The 20,589-nt window shown below is 45.5% G+C and overlaps 1 protein-coding gene across 2 annotated transcripts in view; it reads right to left on the reverse strand.

Moving 5' to 3' along the window:
• USP31 (ubiquitin specific peptidase 31) overlaps nucleotides 1-20,589 on the reverse strand; it is an 88,699-nt gene that overhangs the window by 41,295 nt on the left and 26,815 nt on the right. For both annotated transcript variants that reach the window (XM_062181018.1, XM_062181017.1), the window contains exons 2-6: nucleotides 7,219-7,356; nucleotides 5,924-6,012; nucleotides 5,741-5,833; nucleotides 4,656-4,791; nucleotides 2,265-2,409 (exon numbers count right to left, since the gene is read on the reverse strand). In XM_062181018.1, the coding sequence (XP_062037002.1) occupies nucleotides 2,265-2,409; nucleotides 4,656-4,791; nucleotides 5,741-5,833; nucleotides 5,924-6,012; nucleotides 7,219-7,356 (601 nt within the window). The remainder of the gene's footprint in view (nucleotides 1-2,264; nucleotides 2,410-4,655; nucleotides 4,792-5,740; nucleotides 5,834-5,923; nucleotides 6,013-7,218; nucleotides 7,357-20,589) is intronic.

The following is a 20,589-nucleotide window of genomic DNA, read 5'->3' on the forward strand; positions in this document are numbered from 1 at the left end:
TTTTTTTTTAAATACAAAAGTCCAGGCCCATCCTCCAGAAATACTGACTTAACTGATCGAAGGAGGGTTCCAGGCATCTGTTTTTCTTAGGTTTTTTTTTTTTTTTTTTTTTTTTTTTAAGATTCTCAGATAATTCTACCATGCAGACTGTGTTAAGAACAAAACTGTAAAGAGGTCTCCAAGCCATTACTGATGATTGACCAAACAAAAATTTAATAAAATCAAGGTAATTAAAGTTCCCTTAGATGCAATCAGTAATCTCCTAAGGTCTGAGTTCTGTCAAAGTCTGCAGCAAAAGACAATCTCTCTCCCCTCTCCATCCATCCCCTTCTACTTCCATCTCTTTTTAACAGACTGTTTCTAAGTTCATGTCTAAACAACAAGAGAGAGAGAGAATTCCCAATACTACTCCAACAAGAACTACCTTGAATCAACATTGATTCCTCACTGCTTTTTGTGTCTTACAGCACTGGTCAGAACAACCCAAACAATATTACATAATGGGAATATAACACAAATTTTAAAAATTGCTGACATTAAAGTCATTGTTCTTTGTATGTGTCTTTTAATGTCAGTGCGTAACTTCAAATACATTATTTCTGTCATATTAAAGCATACTATTTCTACCTCCTGGAATCTGGGGCACGATCTCTTCCTACAGGCAGAAACCACTTTATCTTGCAGTCTCAGTACCCTATTCAGTCCAAAAGTTTTTCTTTTCCTTATTACAATTGCTATCTCCTTAGTTTTTTGGTTTTTTTTTTTTTTCCACTCTAAGAAATACGGGAAGAACCCATTTAAGAAAGAAATGCTGAGTGCAGTAAGATGCCTGTGAGGGGCCAGCTTGTGGGTATCCCATCTCACAGGGCTGGTTCAAGTCCCACGTGCTCTGCTTTCTGATCCAGCTAATGCACCTGCAAAGGCAGCAGATGACAGCCCGTGCCTGGGTCCCTGCCACTCATGTGGGAGACCCATACAGAGTTCCTGGTTCCGGCTTGGACCACACCTGGTGTTGTGGCTATTGTGGGAGCGAATCACTGGATGGAAAAATCAATCTCTCTCTCTTTCTCGTTCACTCGCTCTCTGATGTTCTACCTCTCAAATAAATCAATCTTCTTGTTTTTTTTTTAAGACGCCCATGGGACTTCTAAGTAGAATTCCAGTAGACAGGTCAAAGTCAGGGAATGGAAACAGAACCAGAAGAAAAATGAAGGCTGGTAGGGAAATTTAGTTCTAAAATCATGGCAGTAGAAAATACTGATAAGCCTGGGTAGAGCAATAGTTCTCAAAACTTTAGTTTGCAAAATCACCTACGGGGCTTATTAAAAACAGATTGCTGGGCCCCGCTCCCAGGGTGTCTCTGACACTTGGTCTAGGGCGAGGTCCTAGAAGTTGCATTTCTAATCAGTTCCCAGGTAAACTGGATGCATTAATAACCACTGCAGTAGAGGAAAAAGAAAAGGGGACCCAGAAAGAACCTTTAGGAACACTAAAACCAGGGACAAACTTTGAATTGCTTGACAACTCACAAACTCACAATAGTTCCCATCACCTCCCACGCACAGTGGAAAAACAGGCTAAGCTCCCAGTCACAGCTCAAACTGCAGGCAGTACAAGGACTGGCAATGCCCAGAGTTTTAGTTCATTTTGCTCCATATCAGTCAAGAGTGGCATGCACATTCCCTAAAAGCAAATACCAAGAAAACTCTATAGCAGGGTTAGAGAACCTTTCTTTCTGCCAAGGGCCATACAAAATTATCAACCTAAAAACTAGATGTATTAAATTTCTCCTGCAGTCGCTTTGGCACGGCCAGACCAAATGATCCCGTGGGCCTCGGGCAGCCTGCAAGCTGGACATTCCCCACCCCTTCCCTGTAGTAAAGATTTTACAATTGAGAAATTAAACATAAGAGCTGCAGCAAAATTTTTAAAAATATTTTTTTTAAAGCCACGGGACAGTCTACCTTCCTATGTGCCTTCATAAGACACCGCAAAGGCCATGTAAAGGCAAGATATAATCAAGTACTAAACTCTCACAAGGGGCTAGGCCAACTATGGACCTATCTTTGCCTAAAACAGTCACAGCTGTCTTTCTAGGGAAACACGTTACCATAAAAGTTGTACCATTATTTAAAAGATATGTGTTATATGTACTCTATCACAATTTTTAAGAAACGGACACTATCGTGTAGTAGACATAAAAGGGTAGATAGTTGTTCAACCTGCAAACCCAGGTGCTATGATGGAAACAGGTGCTCATTTACCTCTTTGACTGAGAATTCCTTCAGGCCTAAATATTTCTGGAGTCTCAAAGGCAAAAATGCAGTCGCTTTCATGGACTGTTTCCAGGTCATCTGTATCACAGAAGGAACGATGGAACCCATCATAGTACATTTCCGTTAACACAATCTAAAAGTGGGGAAAATGTAAACAGCTGGGCATCAATACAAGTTGGTCTCCCAATTCTACTCGGAACTGCTCTAGTTCACCAAGACCAGCAGGGGACTGAGAGGGCTCGGACACATCTCACAGAGCCCTCATCATGTGCTTCGAATGAGAGTCTTGGAAGCACAGCGTCCTCTGGATAACGTAACAATACGCTCTGATTGCAGAACTCTCTGGCACTGAACCCAGAGTTCTTTAAGCTCTGGGGGAGAAGAGACCCAGGAGATTATAGAGTCTAACCTTACTTCGTTCCCATGGGAAGAAGCTGTGAGACCTGTCTACAGGTCTGCAACTTTCACTCTCACAGCCAGGACAGAGTCCACATCTGACTCGGAGCCTTTCTCCCACATCGTTAAATTTTAGAGCTTTTCAGGTTAAAAATGTCAAGTAATCATGCATATTTGTTTTAGAAAAAATTGAAATTAACTCAAATGTCAAACAACAGTAACTGATGGAATATATTACTGGAATTAAAGCACTATATTATGAGGAGCTTCAAAAAGTTTGTGGAAAATGAAATGAAAAAATAAAGCAAATTTTTCATAAACCTTCTAAAGACACCATATGTACACTGACTTGGGAGGATCTGAGAAAATAAAAAGGTAAAGAACAATATATAAAAATACTTTTTTTACAAAATGTAGTATATGCACAGAAAAAACCTGAATATCATATAACATAGCATCAAATCTAGCAAGCTTTAGTACTAAGATACTTAAAACTTTCACTTTCTAAGTTGTTATTCCTGAAATGACAGGGTATTCTACAATGCAATAGAAAGACGGGGGGTGGGGGGGTGGTAGTAGGAAACAATGGAGACATTCAGAGACTTCGTTACTATCCTAGCCAAAAACCCCTGGGGTGGCCATGAAGAGGTTCCAGTCCCAGCCTGCCACCAACCAGCCCTGTGACCCTCAGCAAGGCACATGGTGTCTCTGGTGTCCCTCAAAGGGGTAGGGAGGGGGAGGACTGGACTATACACGTGTAAGGTCCCCTGCGCAGCACTCACATTCTCGGAGAAAGAGGCTGCTGCATGGTCCACAAATAGCCCAGGAAGAATGTTCCTGGCACATTTCCTTCTAATAAATTTAACAGCCATGTTGTTTTTCTAGCAGTGAACATGCAAGTGTAATTCACTCTTTCCAGCAAGCTGAGGGTGAAAGCAAACTTGTAATTATTTCACCAATTTAAACCACATGCAAGCAGAGCCAGATAGCACTGGAAGCTTAAAAGATGCAACCAGATTCGCCTTGGACACCGCCAAAGCCTCCGTTCCTCCCTGTCTCGCCACTTGTCCTTTAGGGGGAAAGGGATCAATGCGCTACTTCAGAGGAAGGAAGGGTACGAAGGGTATGACATTTTATCAACGTGCCAGCACAAGGCCTACAAAAATACGAGATATTTGCTGTCTTGGGGCAACACTGCTGGCTGTATTTGTTTTACTGTGGGAACTTCCCAAACGAGGCCACATGAGGCCAAAGCACAAAACACCTTTATTATTCAAGTGATTACATAGCAGCTTTCCAGAAGCTATCTGGGGAAAGCTATTTAACCACTAAGCCATCTTTCCTTAGTAAATCTTACATAAGGAATGTTCCTCCAAATAAAATCATACGTGAATTGCTGAGTAAAAACTATGCAAAACTGTATCAAGTCACAAAGAGGTCAAGAGTACCTTTGGTCAATTTAAACATAATGCTTATCAAAGATGTGCCCACAAAGGAGGCACACAACTTTCTCTTATCTAAACGAGGTAAGAGACTGGGGTCCAGTTTTAATCAGAAAACAAAAACGCATTAAGCATGTACTATGGACAGGACACCATACCAGCAGGATGACTTCCACTCTCATCACCTCTGTGGATTTTTAAGCCTCCCTGGTGATCTAATACCACAGGGATGTACCATTCATCAGAATGATTTAAGAGTGGCTAGGTAATTATTCTTATAAACAAATCGACAAGAAGGCTCTGGTGTAAAGTCATAGCTTTTTCTTTTAAAGATATATAATAATTAAATGAAACATGCAAAGTTTTCCTATACATTTTATTCTTTGGAGTCTTGATTTTTTTTTTTTTTTCCTCCTCAACACTAGATGTAACTAGTTTTAAATTTCTAACACCATTTGGCAGAGAACTCTAAAAAATTCCAGGAGAACAGAAAGCGACACGTTAGTGACTCGTGTGTAGTTGGTCTTAGCAGGCCCATTACCTGATCAGTGGGGATCTTTGTTTCCACGGACACTGCTTCCCGGAGTCTGGCCACAGTCCCAGACAGAGGCACAGCCACGCCGATCCTCATGCAGTGAGAGCATTTCCCTTGATACACTACAGTGACATAGAGGGGCCTGCACAGATCAAAGCCAGGTTCTCTCATTAGTCACCTATTTCAACTCAACCATGAGGGCACTTCCAAAAGCTCACAGAAAAAGGGAATTAAAAGATAAATTAACTTTGGTGAAAGAAATTTGCACCAAAAAATAAGCAAAATAAACCTGATCTGAAATCAACAGAAATTGAAACTAATCCACACTTTTACTTAGAAGCCACGTGGGGAAACTTCACGTGGCCCTAAGTGGAACTATCAAACAATCATCAAGAGAGCTTTGGAAAGGGCATTCTTCATGAAACAAAGCTAGAAAATATCTAGGGCCAGCGTCTTGGCGTAGCAGGTAAAGCCACCACCTGCGATGCTGGCATCCCCTATGCTTTGTGTCCTGGCTACTTCCAATCCGCTCCCTGCTCATTGCTCAAGAAAAGCAGCAGAAGATGGCCCACATGTTTGGCCCCAGCCACCCACGTGGGAGGCTCAGATGAAGCTCCTGGCTTTAGCCCGGCCCAAAGTTGGCTGTTGCGGTTATCTGAGGAATGATGTAGTAGATAGAAGATCTCTAACTCTTTCAGAATAAATCTTTAAAAAATATATACATATAACATTCATACTTGACTTTGTATTTTCTTTAAAACAGCCTGACTCCTGGAAATTTTGAAAAACAGTTGAAAATAAAAGTGGTCATTCAAAGAGCTCAGTAAAGTCTCTAGACAATCTGTAAGTCACCCAACAACCTTACCCCTACCCAGTTGGTCTGTGGATGACCAACTAACCAGATGCCAACATTACCCGCCTTGTATACCTGCCCACCCTGCACACTGATTTCTGTAAGGAGCTCACAGTGACTGGATTCAACTTCTCGTTAATCCCGTGATCTGTCTAAATAAGTGAGAAGACCTGATAGAACCTACAGTGGAAAAGGAACACCAACAATATGTACTCCATTTCACTGAATCTGTTCTTACCTGGTATGTGGCAGAGGAATTGGCAACGAAATGCAGAGGAAAGGGTCAAAGGTGTTGCTCTGTTTCTGACAATGAGGACATGTCAAAGAAGATCTTCAAAAACAAAAATGTAAGATATTCACATTAAGATTACCTACAACTACGGTTAGTAAACAAAAGAAGGAACATTTCATGTGCTCACACCTGTACTGGGCTTGAAAAAGCTCTTGTACGAAAGTGCTGCAGACAGGAAATGATGGTCCCTCGGGCAGCATATCAGTCTCTGACGGTGGCTACAGAGAAGGAAGCACGATGTTAGACCGGAAGTGACAACTCTGGACTGAAAATGAACCTAAAAGGTCACAAGTGTCCCTGACCTTCTTGACAGCCACCCATCAAGTGCAGATGCTTCAGTGACGGGCACCTGCTCGTGGGTCACATGGACTCACCTCCTCAGACTCTGCCATGTTTATCCATCTGCACCATGTTCACACAGCTGGGCAGCTCCCCTCCCCAAAGGATGTCCAATCTTCCTCCAACTTCCAGTCCCCCACCCACAGGTCTTCCAGGAAATGACCCCAACCACTCTGAGATATACACTTCTTCCCAAGCCTAGATTCTCTAGCATCTATGAGCTGTGCTGTTCACTGCGGCCCTAGTCACACTGTGCTTCACACTTTCCTTAACCCTTCCATGTTCCTCCACCTGACCATTGGTTACCACCACGAGCACAGGACATTAGGATATAAAGAAATATGAGACACAGCGTCTGACCCTGAGATGTCTCAGTTTGATAGGAGTTAGCCAGACACATAGACATATAGCAGTACAGGGCGTCTAGCACAAAAAGAACTTCAATCAGAGAAGCAATTTAACAAAACTAGAGATTAAAAATTTACAGTATAAAGCAGAATTATCAAGAACTTTAGGGGCCGATGCTGTGGTGCAGTAGGTTAATCCTCCGCCTATGGTGCTGGCATCCTATATGGCTGCCGGTCCAAGTCCTGGCTGCTCCTCTTCCAATCCAGCTCTCTGTTGATGGCCTAGGAAAGTAGTGGAGGATGGTCCAAGTGCTTCAGACCCTGAACCCACATGGGAGACCTGGAGGAGACTCTTGGCTCCGGAATGGCCCCGTTCCGGCCATTGCAGCCATTTGGGGAGTGAACCAGTGGATGGAAGACCTGTCTGTCTCTCCCTCTCACTGTCTGTAACTCTACCAAATAAATAAAATCTTTTAAAAAAAGAACTTTAAAAGCTGTATGAGGGAAGCAACTCTTTAGTTTGACAAGCAGATGTTACTCCTCTCCTTCTGGAATCTAAGTTTCCTGAGGCCCGTGTTTCGTGAAGTAAACAGGTAAAAGACCTCTAAGTACCCACTGAATTTTATTCTCACCCATTATCATCACAGTATTAACACACACACAAGTCCTCAGTGGAGGCCTGGGAGAAGAACCACCGTCCCCACACCCGCTGACTGCCCAACCTAGGGCGCATCTCACCTTCACGGGGGGCTGGCCGCTCTGCTTCACAGCGTGATTGAGGTCTTCGTGAACTCGGTCCAAAAGCCACAGCAGAAACTCCTGGGCATCGTGCTGGGAATTCCCCCGATACTGCAGCGCGTTCTTTGACACGATGCTCTACGCAGGTAAATGGATCACATGACAGGGGTGAGTGACTGGCTCTAGAGACAAAACTATGTATTCACAACCCTGAAGGAGGGAGGCAAGATCTCGGGGTGTTGAGAGCACTTCCCAGGAGAGTAATGTAAAACCAGATGCTCAATGTAAAATGCTCACCCCAAGAAACATGCGCCAGAAATACTGAAGTCCACTTATGCAGCAATCCTTTTAGGAATACATCTAGGGGGCTGGCCCCGTGGCTCACTTGGTTAATCCTCTGCCTGCGGTGCTCACATCCCATATAGGCGCTGGGTATTAGTCCCAGTTGCTCCTCTTCTAGTCCAGCTCTCTGCTGTGGCCCGGGAGGGCAGTGGAGGATGGCCCAAGTGCTTGGGCCCTGCACCCACATGGGAGACCAGGAGGAAGCACCTGGCTCCTGGCTTCAGATCGGCGCAGTGCTGGCCACAGCAGCCATTTGGGGAATGAACCAACGGAAGCAAGACCTTTCTCTCTGTCTCTCTCTCTCACTGTCTAACTCTACCTGTCAAATAAATTAAAAAATATAAAAAAAGGAATACATCTAAAGGAAACCATAAGAACAGCACACCAAGCCCTCTAGGAAGATATTCATCAGGGCTTACAATGACAACTATATGACACACCTATTCTAAAAAATATAGTTGGGAGTCGGTGCTGTGGTAAGGCCGCCACCTGTGACGTCAGCATGCCCTATGGGTGTCAGTTCGTGTCCCGGCTGCTCTGCTTCCAATCCCGCTCCCCGCTAATGGTTTGGGAAGGAAGCTGATAGTGGCCCAAGTATTCCCACATGGGAGAACTGGAAGAATTTTTGTTGCAACCATCTGGGGAATAAACAGGTGGATCAAAGATCTTTCTTTCTCTTTCTCTATCTCTCTCCTCTCCCCCAACTCTTTCAAAATAAACAGATAAAATCTTCGTTAAAAAAAAATTACAGCTGTATGGAGCCGGTGCTGTGGCATAGCAGGTGAGGTGGCCGCCTGTGGTGCCGGCATCCCATGTAGGCGCCGGTTTGAGACCTGGCTGTTCCACTGCCGATCCAGCTCTCTGCTGTGGCCTGGGAAAGCAGTAGAAGATGGCCCAAGTCCTTGGGCCCCTGCACCACATGGGAAACTCAGAAGAAGCTCCTGACTCCGGATCGACACAGCTCCGGCCGTTGCGGCCATCTGGGGAGTGAACCAGCAGATGGAAGACCTCTCTCTCTCTTTCTCTGCCTCTCCTTCTCTCTCTGTGTAACTCTGACTTTCAAGTAAATAAATAAATCTTTTTTAAAAATACAGCTGTACTAAGTAGAAAAAAAGATTATAAATCAGTAGGGTTAAGTATGAACAATTTTTGTAAAAAATGTGTAGAACATGTACACACGAAGAACAAATTCTAAAGTGACAAATTCCAAGTTATTAAGTGTTAGACTTAGGTTAGGGAATTAGAGATGCTTTCTTTTCTTCTCATTTTTCATATTTTCTAAACCATCTACAATGAAGATACACAGTCATGTGTTCTTAATGATGGCGATATGTTATGAGAAATGCACTGCTGGGCTGTCACTGCTGTGTGAATATCGCTGTACACTAAAACCAGCACAGCCACGCACCTCTGGGCAACATAACGCCGGGGCCCATCACTAACCACAACGCCACTGTGCAGTGCATGATTCTATTGCTGACATAATAAAGCAATTATAAGTTTTCCTTCAAACTTTACAACAGGATTTATTTATTTTATTTTTTTTTTTTTGACAGGCAGAGTGGACAGTGAGACAGAGAGAAAGGTCTTCCTTTTGCCATTGGTTCACCCTCCAATGGCCGCCGCGGCTGGCGCACTGCGCTGATCCGAAGCCAGGAGCCAGGTGCTTCTCCTGGTCTCCCATGGGGTGCAGGGCCCAAGCACTTGGGCCATCCTCCACTGCACTCCCTGGCCACAGCAGAGAGCTGGCCTGGAAGAGGGGCAACCGGGACAGAATCCGGCGCCCCGACCAGGACTAGAACCCGGTGTGCCAGCGCCGCAAGGCGGAGGATTAGCCTAGTGAGCCGCGGCGCCGGCCTACAACAGGATTTATTTACACTGATTTTGCTAAAATGCTGAATTTTTATGTAAAATACATTACATTTTCAAGATTTTGTATACAAGATACTAAAAGCCTAGTGAAGGGGATGGGGGGAAAGTCAATGCACACAGTATAGCAAGACAGGGATGGCGGCGGTGGAAGCCAAGCTTCTGAGAGAGAAAAGTTACCGATTAGCAAAGAGGGCAGCTAAAATGAAGCACCTGGAGATGTCAGTATGAACTCATGTTTCCCTTAATATAAAGAAAAAGAACTAACACATACTCGGGTTCATATACATGTATTTCCCAGCTCTGACTACTCAAAAGGCAAAAAAGCAGTGACACTCCAGGCACACCGTGCACACCCAGTGGGCAGATCTTGGTTTCTAATACACTTTTTTTTTTTTTGACAGGCAGAGTGGACAGAGAGAGAGAGACAGAGAGAAAGGTCTTCCTTTTGCTGCTGGTTCACCCTCCAATGGCCGCCACGGCCGGCACACCACGCTGATCCGAAGGCAGGAGCCAGGTCTTCTCCTGGTCTCCCATGGGGTGCAGGGCCCACTTGGGCCATCCTCCACTGCACTCCCTGGCCACAGCAGAGAGCTAGACTGGAAGAGGGGCAACCGGAACAGAATCCGACGCCCCGACCGGGACTAGAACCCGGTGTGCCGGCGCCGCTAGGCAGAGGATTAGCCTAGTGAGCCGCGGCACGGGCCTCTAATACACTCTTCAGTAAAACACTAGGCCCTTGCTGCAGTTTGGATGCAGCTTGGCCCCCAAAGCTTCGTGCACTGGAGGCTTGGTCTCAGGGCAGCCGTAGGAGAGGTGAGGCACAGGGGAGGTCCTTGGATCACTAGAGGCTGGGTACTTCTCTAGTAGCATCTGAGGGATGAACCAGCAGAAGGGAGACCTTTTCCTATGTCGTGTGTGTGTGTATATCGCCTTCTCTCTCCCTTTTAAATAAATGAATAAAACGTTTAGGATCCCTGATTCTGTTCTCACAGGTGGTGTTAAATAAAGAGCAAACCTGACCCCACACAGCTCTCAGGCCTCCTGGCTGGCAGTGTGACCTCTTGCACACACACACACTCCCAGTATGATGGCATCTGCTCCAGAGGTCAAATCAATACGTATGGCCACCTGATCTTAAGACTTCCAACCTCTGAAACTACATGCTAAATAAACAGCTTTTCTTTATAAAGTCAGCCTGTCTCAGCAGAGTAGTGGAAAAGTGACCAATACAGACTCCCTGGAGAAATGGCTGGGAAGGGGGGCTTGTCGAAAGGACACAGGAACCAGCCTGAAAGAGCTTCCAAAGACCACAGCTGGAACAACTTGTAAACAAAATAAATAACAAAATATTGTATTATAATCTAAAGTATAAAATAAGTGAATTTATGTTGGTTTAATGATTGAAGAAGGATTTAAGGGAGGAAAGGCAAATCTTCCTTACAGAGGAATCCCAAATAAATTATGCCAATAATACCCCTCTCTAGCTTACCACCACTGTACCTTGAGTTAGGGGCTGTGATAGGTCCCTGCTTCCAAAGACAAGAGTATCAGAAAAGCAGAAAGTACCTTTACTGTCACGACCCAGCTGCCACTGTCAGCCAGGCGATCAGGGCCAGCATCACCAGTGCCAGCCATCTTGCCATCACAGGCCCTGCATAGGGCCTCTGTGGTCTCCTCCCCAAAACCCATGGCTTTAGGTTAACCATAAGAAAAACATCAGACAAAAGCTCAAGCTCAGGGACATTCTGCAAAAGACCTTACTGGTGCTTCTCAAAACTGTCAAGTTCACCAAGGATAAGAAGAGACTAAGAACTATCAGAGACCACAGGACACCAGGGAGAAATGACTATATGTGCTGTCTCGGATGGAATAGAAAAAAACACAGGGGAATAACTGGTGAAATCTGAATTAAAAGTACCAAATTTAGTCAATAGTAGGGTGCCAACATTAGTTTCTTAGTAGTAACGAATGTAGTTCAGTGACAGAGAACAGGAATCAAGGGAAACTTGGTAACTGTAACTTACAGTTTATTTAAATATGGATACACATTTATGACTGCTATAAACATAAATAAGGCAGTGTGCACGTGGGGCATTCCCGGAGCAGGGCAGCAGCTCACTGAGGAGCAGGAGCAGAGGGGTGTTCAGCAAGAGTCAGGAACCCTCCCAAGAGGAGATGTCACGTAAGTTGGGCCTTGAAGGACAGATAAAGCAGCAGGGATTCAATATTGCAGAACAAATGTGTTCAGACACACAACACCTTCGAGGAAGGAAGACCAAGAGGTTCAGCAACCTGAAATTCCAGGTCTGTTAGGTAGGACAGGAGAAAATTAAACTGTAAAGATATTAGGCAGAGTAGGAAGAAGTCAAACAGTAAAAACAGACGAGAGGCCAATTAGGTAAAGATTTTAAAGGCCACTCAAAAATGACACAGGGAACCAGGAAAAGGTTGGAAGTGAGTTGGGTTCTGGAACATAAAGCCTGGGTCCAAATCCCTGTCCCCCCTTCACTATCTGTGAGGCCTGGAGCTACTCCCCTCCAGAGTAAAAGGGATGAAATCAATTCCACATGAGGGTCACAGCAGAGCACAAAACGCCATCCACGTAAATTAGATGTAAGTAGCACACTCGGCCTTTAACTCAGGGTATTGTATCTGGAAGCAGGGAGAAAGGAGGGGTGATAACTGCATGCTGAGAGAGGAATTCAGAAACAGAATGATGAGGCAAACAATGAGGGTCTAGGCTAAAGCAACAAGGACAGAAATGGGAAGGCAGCTATGAGAGCCGGGAATCTAAGCAGTAAAATCAGGAGGCTTGGTGCCCTAGTGAGTGTGGAAAGTGAGGAAGGAGGCATTCATCTCACCAAGGTGTCTTTTCTGGGTGACGGGCAACTGGTGGCATCCTGCATCCAGACAGAAAAGAAAAAAAAGAACTAGTCTGGAAAAGAACTGAAAATACAGATGTGGGGTTCAGCGGCAGAGTTTGCACTAAAAACAGACTGCGAATGGGTGGTTGGGACATCATGAGTACAGCTGGGATCCCTCTGACACGCAGACAGAACTGAGAGCGAGTGGGAGCCCAGCCTCCACAGGCACCGCAAGACTCCAGGAAAAAATCATCCAGGACGTGGCAAGAATCAGGAGAATGGAGTCCCAGGAGGCAAAGGAAAAGTTTCATGACAGGATGATGTTAAAGTCTGAAGAACTGAAAACTGCCACATTTCCAACAGAGAAAACAGCAACAGAGATGAAGAGGCACACGGCGGGCATTTAGCTAGTGGTTTAGACAGCGGCACCCCGTATCAGGAAGCCTGGGTCTGCAAACTGCAAACTGCCTCCAGCCTCCTGCCAATACACACCCTGGGAGGCACAGAGATGGCCCAAGTGACCCAGTTCCTGCTAACCACATGGAAGTCCTGTATTGAGTTTCTAGTTCCTGGCTCCGGCCTGGACCAGCCCAGTCAAGCCCCAGCTGTTGTGGGCATTTGGGAAAATGAACACACACACTCTCATTTCTGTCTCTCTGCCTCTCAAATAAATATTTTTTAATAAAAAAGAAGGAGGGGCCAGCACCGTGGCTCACTTGGTTAATCATCCACCTGCGGCGCCAGCATCTCATATGAGCGCCAGGTTCTTGTCCCACTTGCTCCTCTTCTAGTCCAGCTCTTTGCTGTGGCCCAGGAAGGCAGTGGAGGATGGCCCAAGTGCTTGGGCCCCAGCATCCACATGGAGACCAGGGGAAGCACCTGGCTCCTGGCTTTGGATCAGCGCAGTGCCGGCCACAGCAGCCATTTGGGGAGTGAACCAACGGAAGAAAGACCTTTATCTCTGTCTCCCTCTCTCTCACTACCAACTCTGTCAAATAAAAAAAAAAAAAAAAAAAAAAGACTTATTAAAAAAAAAAGGAACACATTTAAAATTTGATTAAGAAGGACAATCACTGGGGCTGGCACTGTGGTATGGCGGGTTAAGCCACCACCTACAATGCCAGCATCCCATATGGGTGCCGGTTCAAATCCTGGCTGTCCCACTTCCAATTCAGCTCCCTGCTAACGCACCTGGGAAAGCAGTGGAAGACGGCCCAAGTGTTTGGGTCTCTGCACCCACACAGGAGACCTGGAAGAGGCTCCTGGCTTCAGCCTGGCCCAGCCCTGGCTGTTGGGGCCGTTGGGGAAGTGAACCAACAGATAGATTTCTCTCTGTCTCTCCCTCCATCTCTCCCTCTCTCTCTCTCCCCATCTCCTTCTCTAATTCTGTCCCTCAAATAAAATATCTTAAAAAAAAAATAAAAGGACCATCATCATCTTGATCAACTAGATGTGAATGTTATTTTAAAAAGTGGCTTTATGAAACATCTTGGGATTCAAATTTGGAAGTAAAAATCAACGGGATACCAGAGAGAATATGGAGATACTACTGACAAAACTTACTGACTAAATAAAGAAGGGTCCTAAGTCACTAAGGATACCACTTAGAGGGCACCTCGGGAGCAAACACACAGGAGGAACTGGCACAAGAAAGTCTTCACTGTACCACAAAATTTCCCCCAGTAGGCAGAAGACACCCGAATCACCAAATCCAATTTCTTCTTTCTCAAATTTCACCTTCCAGTCTCTGCGTAGCATTTTATATGCTTACATCTTAGTCCATCTCGAGGTGCTTCGACTTGTGGCCTTAAGTTGCCCTCATTTAGGATACTCAAAGTGGAAGATTCACAGCTACAGAAGGTACTTCCTGGTTTTTGTTTTTTGTTTTTTTTTTTTAAGGCTCGATGAAAACCTCATTAGCATTAGCAACTAAACCTGTGAATGCCACCACCTCAGGAGGGAAGAGAGACAAGTGGTTGGCACCCGAGATTGGTGCATCTGTAAAGGAAGTCAGGGATGATGCGAAGGTTTCCTATTTTCCACAATGACATCAGGAACAGAGGCAAAGACGGGGGTGGGAGGGCCCCCGGAGTTTGGAACAAGCTGAGTCTGAGGCACCCACCACACGATGCCAAATGAGATGAAGTGTGGCGCTCAGATCTGCGCTGGAAATGTAAGCAAGAGCAGCACACAGCTGTCCTACAGAGAGAGAACCAGGAACAGCTGGTGATGAAAACAGGCAGGAACAATGACACAGGTGACATAAATGCAGCCCAGGACGGAGATGAGAGGCAGCAGCCCAGAGAGCACAGCATCACACACGCTGAAGTGGCTGCTGCCACTCCGATGGCGGGAATGCTGCACACAGGCAGCTGAGATGGGCACCGAGACGGCTCCTTGGACTAAAAGCAACTAAGAGGCTGCTAGCTGGGGGAACTCCAGTGATCAGACAGGGTTTTAAAGTAACGATATTAAATGACCCCAGAAGATGGGTTCTAAGGAAGGAGGGACGATGCAGTGACTCTCGAGGGATGCTTCAGGAGCAGAGGATTCAGACGGGGACACAGAGGGGTTCAAAAGAGGAACCAGCCTTGAACACTAGGAGGCGACAGCAGAGGTGGTGGCAGCGACAGCTACAGAGTCAGAGAAGCAACAGGAAGAAGGCAGGGAATCGCTGCTGGAGTGTGCGTGCTGCTTTTGTGGCGGACACGGACAACCGTCACGCGGAAGGCTCAGAAGTGCCAGGGCACGCAGTGACCCATCTCACGGCATGCGGCTGGGTCTCATCAACTTCAGGAGCACAGCAAGCTTCTGTTCAGATCCCTCCTTCTCATCTACTACTAATGGGAAGAAGAGGGTCGGGGTGGGGTCAACAGCACTTCATCCCAAAACACAAAGGAACCGAAATCAAACTCCTCAGTAGGCAACAGATATTTTATACACAGCGTCTGTTCAAATTTCTGGGTGGAGGTGATACTCAATTCTTTATCATGATGGCATTTGATTTATTTCTGCTTCCTGCCACTATCACCTCAACTCACCTGCCGTCTCTACCAATCGCTGCGTGTTAAGGCACCGTGCTAAGCTGCTCAGCAAGATTCCTGCCCGGCACGACTGAGCAGGTAGCAGGCCTCTCAAGCCTCCGTAACTAGGACAGGCGCTGCTCTGGGTCAACCCCACCCTAAACCACAGGGAAGGTAAGGAGAAGAGCTCGGTGCACCTGCACACACACAGAAGCTCCTCTTCTGCCCTCCCCCTCACACTCACTTCTCCCCTCGGCAGACCCCCAGGGCACTACTTCTTTTTCGTCTTCTCCAGACAAAACACAGAATAAGCTATCAGCCCCTCATTTAGTGTGTGTCACAGCCAAAGAAAAACAGTGGGAGAGAAGCAACCCAAGTTCAAGCGCTGGCTCTGGCAGAGGCAACACACTAAGCCTGGGTTTCCTGAGCACCGGAAGGCATCCCAAACCTCACCCACAAGTATTCAGTCTATGTTTGGGGTCACACACAATGATGCTTTAGTTCGCTTCATATGACGTTTTTTATAATTAAATTTCAGTTTATTTGATGTCTTAAAACTTACCCTTCTGTACTGCAGTTTTTAAAAAGCTGATTATCACTTGCATCTGTAAATGCAAGTATTACTACAATCTGAGACATTATTTAAATATGTCACTTCCATAAAAAGTACAATGTGGACCTTGTCTCTCATAGAATTTGGGTATAGTGTTTCCGACTGGAAAAATATTAAACAATGCACTGCCTGAATCCTGTACATTCTACTATAAATAATAAAGTAAAAGTCAAAACACTAGCAGGGTTTTCAAGTTCAAGAAATTTTCATTTTACCCTTCAAATGAGAATATTTGGGTTTTTTCCCCTTAAACAGACAAAAAAAAAAAAAAAAGCTGAAAACATAGCTCAGAAAAATAATGAAGTCTGCATGAGTGGAGCTACTGAATTAGATAAGAGCCCTAGGGTAGGAAGGCAGCAGTATCCCAGACTCCAGAGGACTCAGAGTGGTCCCAGACACCCAGAAGACAACAGTCAATGGTGACTGCGTCCTATGGGGTATGGGGTGCCAGTAATGGCCTGACATGACCGATGTGGAGCTGGCCTACTCTTGTAGAAAAGATAGCTTGCAAACTTCATCAACCTCAACCATCACCCACTTCCTTTAATTCTATGCCAGAAAAATTGTGGGATTTATTTCCAGTGATCCAGGGTACACACACACATGCACACAGAGAAAAACTCAGGAGGCTGAGCATCCTTAATCCAAAATCCAAAATCCAAAACTTCTTGAGTGCTGACATGATACTGCATGTGGAAAATCCCACATCTGACTTCATGGGGTGGGCTGCAGTCGAAATGCACATGCCCTAAACACACTGCATAAAATTACCTTTGGGCCACATGTATATGTTGTATATGACCTCTAAGTGAATTTCACGTTTACACTTGGGTCCTCTCCCCAAGATATCTCATGATCCACATGCAAACATTAGAAAAATCTAAAAAGAAAATTCAAAATGCTAAACACTTTTGGTCCCAAGCATTTTAGATAAGGGATACTCAACCTGTCTTTACATTTTCAGAGAGAGAAACACATGAAATATGAATTACTAGGATCACAGGTGGCATCTAAAAGTGAAATCTGGCTTCTGGCCTACTGCTAGAAATAACAGACAAAAAACTTGTCTTGAGAAATGTTTATCTTTTGATCTGCCTGTCAGGACACCTACGAAACTGCTGAAGAATAAATAAAACGTAAGGGATGAGATTGGTACAGATGCGGCCCGTGAAAACCCAGCAGCAGAGAAAAGTGTCTGTGCAATGCCACAGTGAGCCCACATCAGGGCACAGAATGCAGCCATGGCCGCCAACCTTCCCTGTTCTTCCCTGTTCCACATCTGATGGGAGATCTTTTAACATAAGAGCAGCACGTATTGGGTGGAGAGGCCCCAGTAGTACCAGCTGTAGCAACATCAGGCCCTTGAAAGAGACTCTCTAAGGCGTCCAGCTTTCACACATACTTTGTCTGACTGGAATGCCCTCCACCCCACCCTCAAACCAACTCTCTCCCTCTTCCTCCTCAGCACAACTTGGGGGGGAGGTGGGGGCGGGGTGTGGGAGGGAAGAAAGGAAAGAGATTGAGAGAGAAGAAAATGCAGGAAGGGAAAGGGGCTTCCTCCCAGGATGTAAAAGAAAACTCAATGGCAGCAGATGCCACACACCTCTGCACCTGTCCATGGTTGGCCTCAGGAAAAAGCCTGTTATTCCCAGCACAGAAGTCCTGATCCTTTCAGACAGAAGGACCAACACAGGATAATTCAAGGACAGATGTCCCTAAGGCACTGAACAGACTGGGATAGCAGAGGATATCTGCATGGATAAAAGTAGTTCTGGATTTTAAATAAACTCCTATAGAGCACAGACTTGGTGGCAAGGACTCACTGGTGAAATAAAGACTAAGAAGGAATATATACCTGAGAGAATAAACTGTAATAAAGGGGCTATATAATGGTTACTGCATTTCAGGAAATTATAGTAAGTGAAACTACAAAACCAGGGGTTGATGTATGGTCAAGAGGCATAATAGGGGCTGGCGCTGTGGCGCAGTAGGTTAATCCTCCACCTGTGGTGCCAGCATCCCATATGGGTGCCGGTTCCATTCCCAGCTGTTCCTCTTCCGATCCAGCTCTCTGCTATGGTCTGGGAGTGCAGTGGAGGATGGCCCAACTCCTTGGGCCCCTGCACCCACGTGGGAGACCCAGAAGAAGTTCCTGGCTCCTGGCTTCAGATTGGCTCAGCTCTGGCTGTTGCGGCCATTTGGTGAGTGAACCAATGGATGGGATACCTTTCTCTGTCTCTCCCTCTCACTGTCTGTAACTCTATCTCTCAAGTAAATAAATAAATAAAATCTTTAAAAAACAAAAGTCAGGATAAAAGGAAAATACATAAATAAGAACATCCCACAAGTGGTTCAGCCAGATGAACAATAAGCACAGACGCCAACTGGCCTTAAAGCTAAGGAGGTAAGATATACAGTAGCAAGAGAAGACCTCCATGTGTTCAGTGGTTTAAAGTTTGCACTGGAAACAGTGAAAACAGACTGGATCCTGACCACACGGACCCCTGCCCTCCTCCATCACCTTCTCCTCAGGGAGTGTTTTCTCTGAGCCTCGGCTATCTTTCCCACAGCAGATGAGAGTAAAAGGACGACTGTAGGGCTTTCAGGAGATCACAGGAGCATCTCATAAGCTCTAGAATTCTATACAGATGCTATTATATGCTCCAAATCAAGGGAAAAAACTACCACTCTGTGGTACTGTATCATCCTGAACAGTGACAGAGCGAAAGAGATGGAGAAAACAGCTAAGTCTTGTTTTCCAACCCTTGATCTCTTGAATCCCTAACCTGAGCACGGCTCATTTTCTTCAAGTGTGATGTTTGTTTTAATGATTCTATCCGTAACATGAAGCCAGACTGAGAGCAAACTCCCAAAAGCTCTGAAACTCACGAGAGGCTCCTCTGACACGGCTGCACTGTGCCACTGACCAGGACCAGCCTCCTGTGTGTCCCCACCACAGTCATCAGGACCATGTTGTTTGCAATCGTATTTCCCCAGTGCCTGGCACAAAGAGAAGCAATGACAGCGGTTTAAAACACTAGAGTGCTTCTACTATATAAAGATTATACTAATTGCTTAGTGTTTCCTATAAAATTCACCCCACTGGATTCCCTATATTTGTTGTTGTTTACAGAAGAAAAAACTTGGGTCCAGAAAAGTGAACTACCTTGTCCAAAGTTACCAAGATTTTTCAACTTTGTCTGATTTAAAAAGCCACAAGACACTTCTACCCAGCCTTTCTGGATGCAGTAGCTTAACGTGATCTTCCCCTTAGGTGACTCATGGCATGAGGTTCTCAAGGCAGACATAAAACATGTGTTGCAGACCGAGCCACACCTGCACCAACCCTGATGCTTCTGAAAGCTTGTTTGCTTTTCAATAAATCCTTATTAATTAGCTGTGTTTTGTTGTAATTTTTTGCTGCATTTTTTCTTGACTGAAATATGGCCCAGAAACAAAAATGCAGTTTCTCTGCTGGAGCTGTTATTACTGGAGGAATAGAGGAATCTGGAGTATGCAGGAAGATCAAGTCACAGCTTGCAAAGAACCAAGTCCTGCCTCCTGTGTGTCTCCGGGTGTGGCCAGCAGCGGTAGGGGGGTGGAGAGACATATATGAAGGGGGAGGGAAGGCGGAAAGAGGTGGCCCCGGGATCTCCACCTGGCCCTCATCAGCTCAGGGAAAGGGGAGTGTTCCACACCTCCAGTGGTCCAGCCGCTCTGCCGGTGCAGGTCATTCTGACCTCCCACCCTCCCTGCACACTCTATGCCACTGAGCTCATGGTGACTCCCAGTTCAAGTCACCTCAGAGCACCAAAATGTATTTGTATATCCAATTAGGTAACTCAAAAGTGTCTTCTTTTTAGTCTCTTTGGCATTTTCCAACAAATCTACAATTCTTCCCAACTATGGTCTAAAAAAGGAAAGAAAAAAAGAGCCCCCTTCATTGTTTTGAGAGGAAGGGGGTAACTTCTGGCTTATAATCAACATAATCAAAAAAGTAACCCAGTCCTGATACAACTAAGAGATCATAAGGGAAATGTAATAATCCTAAACAGTTAAAATTTTAAGCTGTAACCATCAAAGCTAACTAAATACCTAACCAATCATGATGCTGCTAAGGGAGAGCATTATAAATGTTTTTGAGAGTTGCAGAAGCATCACTGTTGTACACTCTAAACATGCAATTATTACGTTAGTAATATCTCAATAAAACTGCTTAAAAAACAACAGACCTATGGAGGCTTAAACCAGTTTTCTCCCTGTATAGCCCAAACTGACCACTATGGGGAAGGGACAACAGCCAGTATCAAAGAAAAATGAGGGAAGCAGAAAGGAACCCACAGAAGTTATGCCCACAGCCACTCACCCGGGCCCTTTTAGGCCCCCTCGCCTGCCAGGCAGTGGGAGAGGAAAGCTTGGCCCTGGGAAGAGAGAAACAACAGCGGCATCAGCTTCCTGCCAGTGGGAGCACGGAGAAGACGGCACTAGCTTGTCCCAACCTCAACAGACAAAGAGACCCTCGGTGCTCCTGGCTGAGCGTCACTCTCTGGGCTGGAAGCGAAGTGACCTACACACCCTCAGAGATGGAATGAAGTGGGTAAGGCAAGGAGTGGAACGACCTCCTATGCCCAAGCATGCATGTATTTCTTCTATAAAC

This window comes from Lepus europaeus, chromosome 21 (assembly GCF_033115175.1).
Source record: "Lepus europaeus isolate LE1 chromosome 21, mLepTim1.pri, whole genome shotgun sequence".
Lineage (NCBI taxonomy): Eukaryota > Metazoa > Chordata > Mammalia > Lagomorpha > Leporidae > Lepus > Lepus europaeus.